At 37.8% G+C, this 14,593-nt stretch overlaps 1 protein-coding gene across 1 annotated transcript in view; it reads right to left on the bottom strand.

The window, feature by feature from the left end:
* TRPM6 (transient receptor potential cation channel subfamily M member 6) overlaps window positions 1-14,230 on the bottom strand; it is a 164,023-nt gene extending 149,793 nt beyond the window's left edge. Inside the window, exon 1 of the mRNA XM_070495637.1 lies at window positions 13,967-14,230. Within this exon, the coding sequence (XP_070351738.1) occupies window positions 13,967-13,975 (9 nt within the window). The 5' untranslated portion in view covers window positions 13,976-14,230. The remainder of the gene's footprint in view (window positions 1-13,966) is intronic.
* Window positions 14,231-14,593: the final 363 nt, after the last annotated feature.

Genomic DNA, 14,593 nt, shown 5'->3' on the forward strand with positions numbered 1-14,593 from the left:
TGAGAGGTTCTTCGCAATCACTTTGCTATCTCTGCATATTACAGACCTCCCCCATTGCAATAACAAAAGGGATATTCATCCAAAAGCTTTCTTCAATTTTTGTTTTATTTTGACTGTTTTAGATTTCACATCTTATAGACAGGAACTGCTTCTTTCTTGTTTTTGCATCACCAAAGATTTACATGATCCAGCGTGCAAGAAATGTTTATTCAACCCCATTAGGAGCTTTATTATCTTTACTCTTCAATAAAGTATCATACTTGCTCCAAATTACCCTCTTTTACTTTAAAACTTATCAAGAAATAGATGCAAATTGCTAAGTATCTATACTTTATGGGGCTCAGGAATTCTCATTTTAAAAAAAAAGCAGGAAGAATATGCATGATGAAGCATTTTAGCTTTTTATGGCATTAGTATGCTTAGGTCAACATGATTCTATCTACAGGGAGAAACCAGATATATTGCACATGTATTAGTATCATATTTCCATAAAATGTTTTAGAAAGTCATAATAGCATAATGGAAATCAAAACCACAAGAGAAGATGATTACTGCAAATAATGCAACTCATCATTGAGATAAGCAGAGATTAGAAGACAAACACTTTTACGTGGGCTGTAAACCATATCTAAAGGGTATGGCATAAGCATGTGTGAGTATTTATAGACTTAAACTCCCAGCTAGGACAGCACAGAGAGGATCCAGGAAGCCCAGACACTGCTGTTTGAAGCTCTGTGTGGAAATAGAAAAGGATCTGTGATCATGATCATGGGACCAAAAACAGTATCAGGGCCACCCAGGAAAACAAAAGTACTTCAGTAAGATATTACTCAAAGACATCTGGACACTGCCCTTCTTTCTCCCTCTGTTGAGGATGAGCACTTACTGATGGCAGGTTTAGTTCAAGAACTAGGAAAGCCAATATTTGCCAACATTGCCTAAACGAAAGTGCAAGGTTTTCAGTATAACTTCTTCCAGAATGGTGATGCAAACCCAGGCTGTAAGGGACTTGTGGCCCAGAAAGAAGTGGGCTCCTTTCTTGACTCTGGCAGGACCCTGTGTGAAGGTGTCAATGGTGGCTTTATATATTGTTGGGGAAACCAAGGAAAGGGTGGCTTCTGTGCGTGGATCCCTCTCCTCTGTAAAGTTCTGAATCCTCTGTACCCGTGTGCAGTGGGAAGGCTCCTACCGATGCTGCTGGACCTAGAAACCTCCTCACCTCCACCTTAAGGAGGACTTTGCTCCATATTCTACCTCCTCTTCTTCCAACCACACTAGGAATTGTTTCAAAAGCTTCATGCACCTCTTTCATTCCAGAAGCACTGTCATTTTTCTGATTATAAAAGCAATAATCCTAGTTATAGAAAATTTGGAGATTTCAGAAAGGTACAGGGAAAACAAGAGAGAGACTGAGGAGTTGGGGGAGACTATGAAGAATGAATCTCTGGTAATTCCACTTCTCAGAGATAACCATTATATTATTCTGGTGTATTTCCTTCTAGAAGCTCTCCTTTCAGTATCTCTCTGCCTAGTTCTCATCAGCTCTCTGTCTTGCACTTCCTATGTAATCTCTTAAAGAACTGATAGATAAGCAGGTGAACACTTGAATTAGGAACCATTTTATCTTGTGTAATTAAAAGTATCAAAAAAGGGCTTTTCCTTCAATATTACCCACTGTACGCAGTGGCAGTTTGTAGCAATAGAATGGTACCTATTAAGATAAGAGTCTGTCTGACACAGCAGAGAATCCTCCTCCCTAACTTCCAGAAACCCCACCAGCACCACCAGGTACAGCAATGATAAATATTGCTCTGTATAGAGATTAGTTACATAGGCCTAGAGATAGGCTAAGGAATCCCTAACCTATGTACCTCTGTTTACATGCGAAAACCTGTTCTGGGTCCCAAACTACTTGCTTAAAAACTAACTTACAGAAAACAAATGATTTCTAGGACAGAGACTGCCTGTGTTTGGATCACCAGAACAAGAGAAGAGGAGTAAGTGCTTGGGTAACATTTGTGAAGAGGAGGTAATGAGTCAACCCCTGGGGAGGAGAGCAGTGTGGCTCACTTACATACGATGATGTGGAATGGGTAAGAGTTGGAAGAACAAGGCAAGAGGACAATTCTTCAAAGTAACTGCCCTGTGAGGGTTTGCTTATCTCTAAGTTTTCCTCATCCCTCTTTTTTGTCTATTGAACTTATTTATCAAGAGTCAGCTCCACAGAAGTGTGTGCGTGTAAAACTGGTGAAATCTGAAAAAGATCTGGAGATTGTTCCCATGTCAATACAGATGGTCCCTAACTTAAGGATGGTTCGACTTACAATTTATCGACTTTACGACGGTGCAAAAGCCATACGCTTTCAGTAGAAATCGGACTTTGAATTCTGAATGTCGATCTTCTCCCAGACTGATGATATGCAGTATGATATTCTCTCATGATGCTGGGCAGCAGCAGTGAGCCACAGCTCCCAGTCAGCCATGTGATCACGAGGGTAAATAACTGATACACTGACAACCATTCTGTACCCACACAACCATTCTGCTTTTCACTTCCAGTACAGTGTTCAATTAATTATACGAGATATTCAATGCTGTATTATAAAATAGGCTTTGTGTTAGATGATTTTGCCCAACTGTAGGCTAATGTAAGCATTCTGAGCACGTTTAAGGTAGGTTAGGCTAAGCTGTGATGTTCGGCAGGTCCGGTGTATTAAATGTGTTTTCAACTTAAGATATTTTCAACTTACAATGCGTTTATCAGGACCTAACCCCATCATAAATCTAGGAAGGTCTATATGCTGGTTTTGATACTATATTGGTAGTTATGTAAGATGTTGCCACTGGGGGAAGCTGCATGAAGGATACATGGGATCTCTTTGTACTATTTTTGCTATTTCCTGTGAGTCTATAATTATCTCAAAAGGAAAAGAAAAACTCAGCTCTAGAACTTTCTGCAGCACACAGTCTTGTCTGACAACCCAGATACCCATCACCTTCCAATTTCTTTAGCTTATTGTCCCTTCACATAATTTCCATACTGTATCTTGCCTGTTTTCTAATTATCTGTGCCACACCACTTAGCATACATGTATATTTCCATATGTATTGCATATATTTACATATGTTTACATATGTTGTGACTTAGGCACACATATGTCATACTGTCTCTTTCACTAGCTGTTTCATGTGTGTATATGTCATGAATCCCCAGGAAGATTGTAAGCTGTCTTCGTACCTTCTTCCTTGGTACCCCAAGGCACCCCACTGCTAACTGCAAGGTAGGTACTCAATAAATACTATGTAAGTGACTGAAAAAGTCAGAAATATTAAAGGAAATAAAGAGATAGTTAAAACACTTGACCAAGTTTTCTTTTTTTTAGCAGAATATAATTTAGTGCCCAGAAAACATTTACTAGCTCAAGATTAGAGTTTAAAAGCTGTAAAAGCCTGTATATCTGTTTCCTTTACTCCCAGTTATCACCAAAAACAGGCAGTTATCAACTGAGAAGCACAAAGGTTAGTCACAAGTGTGTTTTTCTAACACTTGCCATAAAATACCTCTGAAAGTTCACTGCGGACAATGCTGAAGAAGCACGTTACTAACTCTACAATCCACCCTTCCCCCAGGTAATCTTGTCTGAATCAAAGGGTGAGCAGGTTCATTTAAGCTGAAAACTTGGGTGAAAAAAAGGGACAGATAAATTTAAAATTTTATGAAAAATGTGTGCCTTCAAAATCAATATGAACAGTATCTCCAGATTGAGAAATTACAAACATATCCACTCACTTAATAGAGTGTATTCTTAGAAAAGGTACCTGCCTATTTAAACTGCTATTTACATATTAAAATATATTGGTTGCAGCCTAGAAAGAGGGACTGACTTTGGCTCTATGTGATAGAGAATAATCTACAAAATATTTAGTGAATATTTAGTGAAGAAACAAAGATCAGAATATGTGCATGGTACTCTAATTCTGCCATTTATGCTTTTAAAATGAGACAGGGGACTTTATATACATTTATATATAAATTACATACACACAGCTAAATCTATATACATATATAATACACACACGTGTGTGTGTGAGAGGTAATATGCGTGAAATCTCTCTGGATGGGGATACACAAGAAGTGACAGTGGCTACCTCTGGGGAAGAAAACTCAAGGATGGGCAGATGAGTTGGAAAGAAGGCTGACTTTTCATCATATAAATTTTCCACAGTTTGAATATTTTACTACATTCATGTATTATCTTCAGAAATGTTTTTTTTAATCTTTTTATTATAAAATAAAACAGATAAAGAAAAAAACACATAAAACAAATTAATGTCCTAGCGAATTATTGTAAGGTAGACGCTCTCGTAACTACCTACCAGGTCAAGAAATAAAACTTTGCCAGCCATCCAGAAGCCTCTCCATGTGCTCCATCTCGATCACAGTCCTGTCCCCTCCTCCAAAAGTAACTACTCTCTGGACTTTTATAGTAATCATTTCCTTCCACTATCATGGCTTTGATAACTTTCTTGCATTTCCTTATAAATTTTATCAGCCAAGTATACATTCCTAGCTGCTGTAGTCTTGCCCATTTTTTTAAAAAATTGATCTTTGATGTTTCTTGTAATGTTCACCCTCCATTCCTTTCCTTCCTTACACTTTTTATATAACCCAGGCCACTTGGCCTATAGAGATTTCCTCCGGCTGGATTTTGCTGATTGCACACTTGCAGTATAGTTCAACATGTTCCTCCTGTCACTTTTCCTGCAAATTGATAGCAGAATCCAGAGGCTTGATCAGACTCAGGTTCAGTCCCTTCAGCAAGATCTAGGTGGTGGTGTGTTCTTTCATCAGATGATACATAATGTCTTATTTCTATTCTTCATTGTCAGCAGCATTTCATGTTCAATGACTAGATTTATTAATTTATTGAGAGTCACAATATGGTAAAAGTCCAATCCTATCATTTCATTTTTATTAGCTGAAATAATTTCGTAAGAAGAATCTTTCACTCATCTACTCTTTGGTTACTCTAACGCTACAGTTCATATAGGAAAAGTGTGATTCTTTCATTTCCTCAGTTTTCAAGATAATTTATGGTTCTCTCTCATCCTCAAATGGAGATCAACCAGTTTGTTTTTTGATTTAGAAAAAAAATTTTATTGTGAACTCGTGGATTTAAGCATATCTGATGGGTTTCAGGCTGTGGAAGCCAGAGTCCAAGATGGCCCCCAATGATCCCTGCCTCCTGGTATTCATACCCTTTTATAGTCCCCTCCCACCTCGTACAAGTGTTGGTCTGTGTAACCAATAAACTACAGCAGAAGTGATGTTATGTCACTTCTGAAATTAGGTTATAAAAGTCTGCAGCTTCCATCCTTGGTGCTCACTCACTGGACTGCTCTCATTGTCTCACTACACCCACTGTGGGGGAAGCCACGCTGTAAGCAGCCCTATGGAGAGGCCCACATGGTGAGGAACTGAAGCCTCCTGCCAAGAGCCATATGAGTGAGTTTCGAAGTGGAGATTCCACACCCAGATTCAAATGAACACATCCCCAGTGAACAGCTTGACTGCAATCCCAGGACCCTGAGACAGAACCGTCAGTTAAGCTGCTCTTGGATTCCTGACTCTCACAAACTATGTGATATAATAAATGTGTCTGGCTTTAAGTAAAGTTTTGGGGCAATTTGTTAGACAGCAATAGATAACTAATTTACAATCCATTGCATTACTTATTGTTACTGAAACTCAGTTTGTCTCACCTTTGGTCAGTGGGGGCCTCTTCAAATTGTGTCCTAAGTTATTTGAGATAATCTTAGTAGTCTTTAATAGCTTCTTTGCTATCTAATATGTGAAGATATCCCAGGGTTTTCTTATACAATTCTTGCTCCAAAATTAGAATTAGCAATTTCTCCAAGAAGTCCTAGTTTATTTATTGGGAATGGTCTTGATAAAGGCCACAGTCTGGGTGCCATGTGTGCTTGGTCAGTCATAATTTCTAGTCCTTTTCAGTAGAGAGACAAAATATCTTGTCAGGTCATACTGAAATTTCCAATTGAAATTCAGAATTAAAGATTTTTATTTAGCTTTTTAAATATTAAATCTGACTCTTTTCAACTACACAAAGAATCCTGTTTCTTAAGGACAGAGGCGAGAAAATTCAATATCCATTGATTCAGTCATTTGCTTTATCCGACATGACACACAACAGTCTCAGAAAGCAATTCCAATCATTATGATTTCTGAAAACTGTCTGAAAAGCTTTTGCACACGCTACCATAATTCTCCCCCTTTTTAAATAGTTGTGTCACATCTACATTCTCAGATCATGTAGCTATTACTTACTATACTGTCCCTTTTTAATACTCATTTAGTGTTAGTTCTACAAGTAACTATATAATATATTTAATGTCTACTACCAGTACTTATAATGATGTCTCTCATGATTTTGGTTGATAAGTTGTTCTTTAATAGATTACTCAAGAAACGCTCAAAAAAATAATATTCTCTGAGTCCTTGCAGCCTTGTCCTCTGAGTCCTAACAGCTTATGCCTTTTATATGTGAAGGTCAATTTTGTTGGATATAAAATCCTCAGGTCATATTTTCTTTCACTGAGTATCTGAAATATGTTACTTCACTTTGTTCTGGCATAGGTTATTGCTGTGAAAATGTCTGATGATAAATGATCTTCTTTCTCTTATATATCACATGCTATTATCTTCCTAGATGACCAAGGATGTTTTTTCTTTCTTTAAAGTTCAGCAAGTTTACCAGAATACATCTTAGTCATAGTTATTCTAGGTCAAGGTCCTCAGATATACAATGTCCTGTTTCAATACATGTTTCAAATCTTTTTATTTCAGGGAATATTTTTTAATTATATTTTTTAATATTCTGTTTTCTTACTTATTTTTCTTCTTCAGGGACTCTTATGACCCCTATGTTGGATTATCTTTATCTATCTCCAATACTTGTGCTTTTTCTCAATTTTTTTCCAATTTTTCTTCTCCTTTTCTATTTTTATTCTTTCTCAGTATTTTTCTGTTTTTGTAAGGCATTATTTGCTGTGTTTATTTACTCTTTTGTATCTTCTAGTTTAGTCATTTAAAGAAATATCTTTTGTCTTATTCTAAACCTTGAATTCTGTCATCACATTTCTGAATTTTTCTATTTCTGATTCATATTGCTCATTCACGTCTTATTGTCTATTAGTTTGTTTTGAAATAGTTACCATTTTTAATCATTACATTATTTTTAATCATGTTTACATGATTGCATTATTTTGAATCCTGTTTTTCTGGCATAGTTTCATATTCTATAAGGATATTTTTCTGATCCTTATTTTCTCTCTTTTATTTATTTATTTATTTTTTTAAATTTTATTTTTCTCAGGTCATATACATTTTTATTTTGGGATTTAAATTTCCTTTCTTTTTTTATATAGCTTTCAGATGTACACAGTAATATATTTCGAATTCTGTGTAGATTATATCATTTTCACCACCCAAAAACTATGGTCCATCACCACACATGTGAGCCTAATCTCTCCTTTTGCCCTCCCCACTCCCCCCTTCCCCTATGGTAACCAACAATCCAATCTCTGTTGCTATGTGTTTGTTTGTCATTGTTTTTATCTTCTACTTATGAGTGAGATCATATGGTATTTGACTTTCTCCCTCTGACTTATTTCACTTAGCATAATACGCTCAAGGTCCATCCATGTTGCCACAAATGGCCAGATTTCATCATTTCTTATGGCTGAGTAGTATTCCATTGTGTATATATACCACATCTCTTTATCCATTCCTCCCTTGATGGGCACCTATGTTGCTTCCAAGTCTTAGCTATTGTGAATAATGCTGCAATGAACATAGAAGTGCATGTATCTTTATGCATTTGTGTTTTCAAGTTCTTTGGATAAATACCCAGCAGTGGAATAGCTGGATCATATGGAAGATCTATTTTTAATTTCCTGAGGATACTCCATACTGCTTTCCATAGTGGTTGCACCAGTTTGCACTCCCACCAGCAGTGTACGAGGGTTCCCTTCTCTCCACATCCTCTCCAACACTTTTTGTTTCCTGTCTTGTTAATTATAACCATTCTGACCGGAGTGAGGTGGTATTTCATTGTAGTTTTGATTTGCATTTCCCTAATAGCTAATGATGTTGAACATCTTTTCGTATGCCTGTTGGCCATCCATATATCTTCTTTGGAGAAATCTCTGTTCAGATCTTTTGCCCATTTTTAAATTGGGTTGTTGTTTTTTGTTGTTTGCAAATATCTTCTCCCAATTGTTAGGTTGTCTTTTCATTTTGTTGATGGTTTCCTTTGCTATGCAGAAGCTTGGGAGTTTGATGTAGTCCCATTTGTTTATTTTTTCTTTTGTTTCCCTTACCCAGTCAGACATGGTACTTGAAAATATGCTGCTAAGACTGATGTTAAAGAGCATACTGCCTATGTTTTCTTCTAGAAGTTTCATGGTTTTGGGTCTTACATTCAAGTCTGTAATCCATTTTGAGTTGATTTTTGTGCATGGTGTAAAGGAATGGTCTACTTTCATTCTTTAGCATGTGGCTGTCCAGTTTTCCCACCATTTATTGAAGATACTCTCCTTTCTCCATTGTATGCTCTTGGTTCCCTTGTCAAATATTAACTGTTGATAAATGTGTGGGTTTATTTCTGGGCTCTCGATTCGGTTCCATTGATCTACGTGTCTGTTTTTGTCCCAGTACCATGCTGTTTTGGTAACTATGGCTTTGTAGTATATTTTGAAATCAGGGAGTGTGATACCTCCAGCTTTGTTCTTTTTTCTCAGGAATCCTTTGGCTGTTTGGAGTCTACTGTTGTTCCACATAAATTTTAGGATACTATGTCCTATTTCCATGAAAAATGTTGTTGGAACTTTGATAGAGATGCAAAGCATTAACTCACGAAACTATTCAAAACAGTCCCAGGCAGCACTGACTTAGTGCCTAAAAGTGAGAGGTAGATGTTAACATGTGATGGAATCCAGAGAAGAGACATCAGTGAGGATTGGGGTGGGCGGGGAAAATCTGTCAAAAGGGTCATAGTTGCATTGGGTCTTACGAAATGAGTAGTGTAGAGGGAGAGGATAGAGCATCTCAAGGAGGGGACCTGTCTTTTCACAAAGCACAGAGTTAAGAGTGAACAAAGCACAATCAGAAAGCATAAACTAGACAGTGGGAAGTGAGGTAAGGAAGTAAGGGCAGTAAGACTGAATCAGCAGACAACAAATTAGAGAGGACTCAAAGGCCTCACCAAGGAATCATGATTTTATCCTGTAGGCAGCAGGAAGCTTCTGGAGATTTTCAAGTGGGGAGTTGAATAGATTTTTTATGTTACATTTCATATCAAACCTCCCATCAAATACTGCTCAGGATCACAGTTCTCTTTTGTCCAGTCCCACGGGGGTAGACCTTATCCCAGACAGGTCCATTGAATTCCTACTACGACCCCCCTCCCTCTTTGCTGGTGTCCCCTCTTGCAGCCTTTTCTCCTTTTGCTTCTTCTACTTCTGCAGCTTCATAACCTGACCTCATCCCATGAGAGTATGGGTTAGGTATGTTCCCCTGGCTCCTATGCTTACCTCTACCACATTAATTGATCATTAGTTCATTCATCAAATGCTTTGTGATCCCCTACTGCCTGCTGGGCACTCTGCCAGGGGCTGAGCCCACATTGATGAATAAGAAACAGAATCAAAGCCTGCCCTCCTGTAGCCTAGAGACAGAAAGAGACGTTATCATATTTTGGTATTCTATTTTTCAGCGTAGAATTTATTGCACTGTATTGCAACCTAGCTCAGAGTGTAGATGCTTTTTGTAGATGCTTGGAGAATCCTACTCATACAGCCACAAGAATTATCATTACTCCTGGACTGATAATGGCAATCTCATCCCTCTCAGAACTGCTGATCACATAAATACACAAACTCTAGCTTACAGGTCAGTAAACTGATTCTGTGAAGTTTTACAAGCCATATAGTATCTGTCACAACCACTCAGCTCTACCACCGTAGTGCACGTAGTTACGTATTATAGACAATATGTAAACAAATGAATGTGCCTGTGTTCCAATAAAGTTTTATTTTAAAAAACAGGCAGTGGGCTGGATTTGGCCCACCGGCCCTAGTTTGCTAACCCATGCTGCAGATGATGCTACTTCTGTCAATTTTTCAAGACTGCCTCCATGCTTGGTCCGTTCTCTATTCTGCAGTCAGGTAAATTTAGTTGGTATACAGAACATCTGAGCTTACCTTTAAACCCATGCCTGACATCTGCGATTGTGGCACTTTGAAAGAGTATGCAATTTAGAGGCAAGCAGGCCTGTTTTACTCATTGGTTGGCTTTTCGGCAAGTTATTTTAGTTTTCTTGAACCTCTGTTTCCTCACTGTAATGAAGTTTGTTTTTTTTAAAATCCTGACTGTGAAGATCAAGTGCGAAATGTATACTGAGAACTGAATATGATGCCCAGCACACAGCAGACAGTCCACAAATATCCCCCTCTTTGCTCAGTCACGTTCTTTTCTTTGTTCAAATCGAATCACCAGATATTTATTGAGGATCTACTATATCCAAGGCCCAGTTTCAGGTACCTTTTAAACTATTCTAAATCCTCCCTGATATCTCTCCTGACCACCACTTCTCAAACTTGGCCATATCACAATCTTACCTTGGAGCCTAAAAGTACTGATGCTTGTGTTCCAACACTAAATAATTGATATAAGTATGATAAAGAGTGGCCTGGGCATCAGAATTATCCCCAGATAATTTCGGTATGGAGAAAATTTGAGAGTCATTGCTCTAGACTAGGACTCTGGCTTCAATCAACTCAGATAGCCCCCTCCTTCCATCTTTCCATCTGCCTCCTCTTTAACCATTAGTACCTCTATACACATCCTTATAGAGCTAGAGTTGATTGATTCTTGCGTCTGTTACTTACTCATATTTGATAAATTTATGTTACAGAGAGTAGAAAAGAAAAGAACGAAATAATCATCTTCCTTTGTGTTTGACATTTGTTATTTAACTATCAGGCATCCATTCTCCTTTCTCATGGCAACAGCCTTGATGTTTATTTGGGGATCCACCTCTCCTGGCCCTCAGTCCACTTGGCCTGCTTGAGGCTTTCTCCCTGGCCCTAGAAACTCATGAAATCAGTAAATGAACCCTCCCAGCTACAGTTTGTGTGGTCCACTCTGAGTGTTGTGATTTAGTTTTCTAGGACTGCTGAAAGATGCTCACTTTTTCCTGCTGGATTGGAATCTGAAAGAATATAGTTCCTGGAGATCCTGGCAGCTATTTGACAACCTCAAAGAGAAAGCCTGTCTGAGAACAGAATAAGAGAGAAACAGACAGACAAGGAGAGAGAGATCATTTTGAGCCACAGTGCCTAGGTATTTCTCAAGCCAGGTGCACCATTAAACTGCTATGTGAGCCAATAAATTAATTCTCTTTTGCTTCTGCTTCTGCCAATTTTAATCAGGTGTTCTGTCATGGGCAACCAAAAGGATCCCAAACTGACACAGCCTCCTCTCATCTCCCTCAGCACCAAATCCAATCACCTGTATACACAGAGATGATGTGCCAGTCAAGCCCCAATCATTCATTCAACAAACATGTACTGAATGCCTGTTGGATATGATGCTTACTCTAGGAGAAGGGATTACAGTAGTATGTCATTATTAAGAACTGCACAGATGTTTGTGGAAAAATACCCAGCAACAAAACCATCCCCCTACTATGTGTGAGGCCCTGTGCTAGGTGTTTGAGGGCAGAAAGGATCATAAGACAAGGTCTGTATTCTCCAGGGTCTGCCATCAAATTGGATGATGGCATGCACAGAGAGATAGGCAGCAATCTGGATGTCAGATGCCAGGGTTCCTGAGGATGGACATCAAACACCAAACAAAATGTCCAGGCAGAAAATCTGAAGGGAGAGCAGGCTCCATAACATTTTCATTTCCTTTTGAACCAAAATTGGCTAGAAAAGGGAAGGAAAGTGTTGCAAAAAGTGGGAAAGAAGAAGAGGTAACATAAGAGGGAGAAAGAGTAAAGGCTTTGAAAGTTCTTCTAAATCTTGTTTTTACTTAAAAAAATAAGATATTTTGTGGATTTTATCTGCTTCCAGATTAACCATAATAATTTTTAAAACATTAAATATTACGGAAATCTCTTCATTCATTCATTCAACACTATTGCACACCTGTTACATGCTAAACAATATTATACTCGCTGAGGTTTTAGCAGTAAATAAAACAATGTCCCTACCAATTACTTTCTAGTGTCTACAAAGTGTCTGGTGTCTACAAAGAATAAAGTAAACTTTCTCATTCAGCCCCCAAAAATGGGCACTGTAAATGGTTTGGCAAACATTCCTACAGACATTGTAAATGCAGATACTGGTATTTATTTGTTTTTACAAAAAAGTAATAATAAACTATACTTACTAACTTACTATTTTTTGAAACTTGCTTTTTTTTCTTAGCACTATAACTTGGACTGGTTTCATATTAATAACTATAGATGCACCTCATTCTCCTTTATCGGTTCTGTGGTATTCTATTATATTTAACCACTATCCTGTTCATTGACATTTTGTTGTTTCCAAGTTCTCACAATGATGAACAGTGTTGTGGTAAAAAACGTGTCATCTCTGTAATTTTTCAAACTCAGAAGTGTTAAAGTTCTCCAAAATGGAATGGTTTGATTCATAGTGGGAAAGATGTGAATTAAATTCCTTTCAGCTAAAGACCCTATCTTAAATTTCCTTTTTGATTCATCATTGAGCACTTGAAAAGATTTTACACAAGTGATAGGAAATAGCTTCTAAAATCCACTAATAAAAGTGCAGGCTAAAAAACAGATAAATAATCAATAGCTATTTCCACAAAGTCCTTTAGGTACCCAGGACTGTTCTGGGACTCAAAGAAGGGATATCTATATTTTTCTTGAAATCAAAGGTCACCAGGTCACTACACTGAAATGGGGAAGAACAGAGTCATTACTCTTCCAATCAAAGTCTTTTTATTATACCCAAATATCATTTCCCTTGTCAGGAAAGACAATAATTGAAATATCAATATAGGTTTCACTTATAAAACTGTTATGACTACTTTAAATGGGTTTCAAGAAACAAGAAAAAAATCACTTTGCTGAATAGAAACATGCAGCCATAAAACAATATTTCTATTAGAACCAGAATTATTTGACATTTGGAGTCAGCCTCCAGTTCCATCCAGTTCCCACCTTGGCTATTTCCAATAATCAAAATTATTTATGTCTTTTCATTCATACAAAATTGTCTACAGTCTGTTTACTAAACAGTCCAACATTTCATCAATGTGGAAAGACATTTCAACAACAGTTCAATAAACTAAACAAGCTGGTTAATTAATAAAAATTATGTTTTTCAGGAGGAAACTGAAGCAAATTGTTTTTCTAAAGATTAGCACCCAAGCTAACAACTGTTGCCAATCTTCATTTTTTTTTAAAGATTGGCACCTGAGCTAACAACTGTTGCCAATCTTTTTTTTTTCCTGCTTTTTCTCCCCAAATCCCCCAAGTACATAGTTGTATATTTTAGTTGTGACTCCTTCTAGTTGTGGTATGTGGGACGCCACCTCAACGTGGCCAAATGAGCAGTGCCATGTCCATGCCCAGGATCTGAACCGGCGAAACCCTGGGCTGCCAAAGCGGAGCACAAGAACTTAACCACTCAGCCATGGGGGCCAGCCCCTGAAGCAATTTTTTTTGGCATGCACACTTCATTATGTGTTTTAATGTCTTGGTTTTGTCCCGTGATCACCTAAAAAGAATCATCAAGCAAATCTAAATGGTTAACTGTAATTGCAAGGTTATGACTTTTGCATTTTATGGTGTATAAAATCTAGCATAAGAGAAAACAAACAGAGGAGCAGCAAAGAGGTTCATCCACTTACCCTCTTCATAACCACAGCCAGGGTAAACTTCACTCAGCCTTCAGCCATTGAATTCTATCCTGAAATTTCCATCCACCACACAATCAGATAAACCCCAGCCTGTGGAGCAACTAATGAAAATAGAGCCGTGAAAAGACTTGCCGAACAAATTTCCATGTGCTTAACCCAAAAGGGAGAAATTGCAATGTGAACTGAGTAAAAGTTTTTAGCTGTTTTTAAACCAGAGGGGTGATTTCACTCTTAGCAGGAACTTGTGACTAACATTGCCTGGTCGGGAAATGATTAACACTCCTGTCGTCGTCTTCGTCGTCGTCATCTGCTTGAGCTCTCCAGCTGCAGGAAATTGGCTGAGGGAACCTTATCAATCCTGGGGTGTGTATGTTCTGAATACACTGTCCCGAGCGGAGATTCACCGTGCTGAATTCAACTTCAGGGTTTGGTTATTTTAAATAAAAATGTACTTAGAACCTCTGCCAACTTCATTAGTGGTTATTTTTACTCAACTATTGTTATAAAAGGTTGTATTTTCACTTTTCATTTCTGTGCCCCACCTTAAAAAATGGATTATTAATTAGACCCTTTTCCTTAAAATTCCAAAGTTTTATAAGTAACCTTAGCAGGAGCTCT

The sequence above is a fragment of the Equus asinus genome, chromosome 23 (genome assembly GCF_041296235.1).
Source record: "Equus asinus isolate D_3611 breed Donkey chromosome 23, EquAss-T2T_v2, whole genome shotgun sequence".
NCBI classification, from domain to species: domain Eukaryota; kingdom Metazoa; phylum Chordata; class Mammalia; order Perissodactyla; family Equidae; genus Equus; species Equus asinus.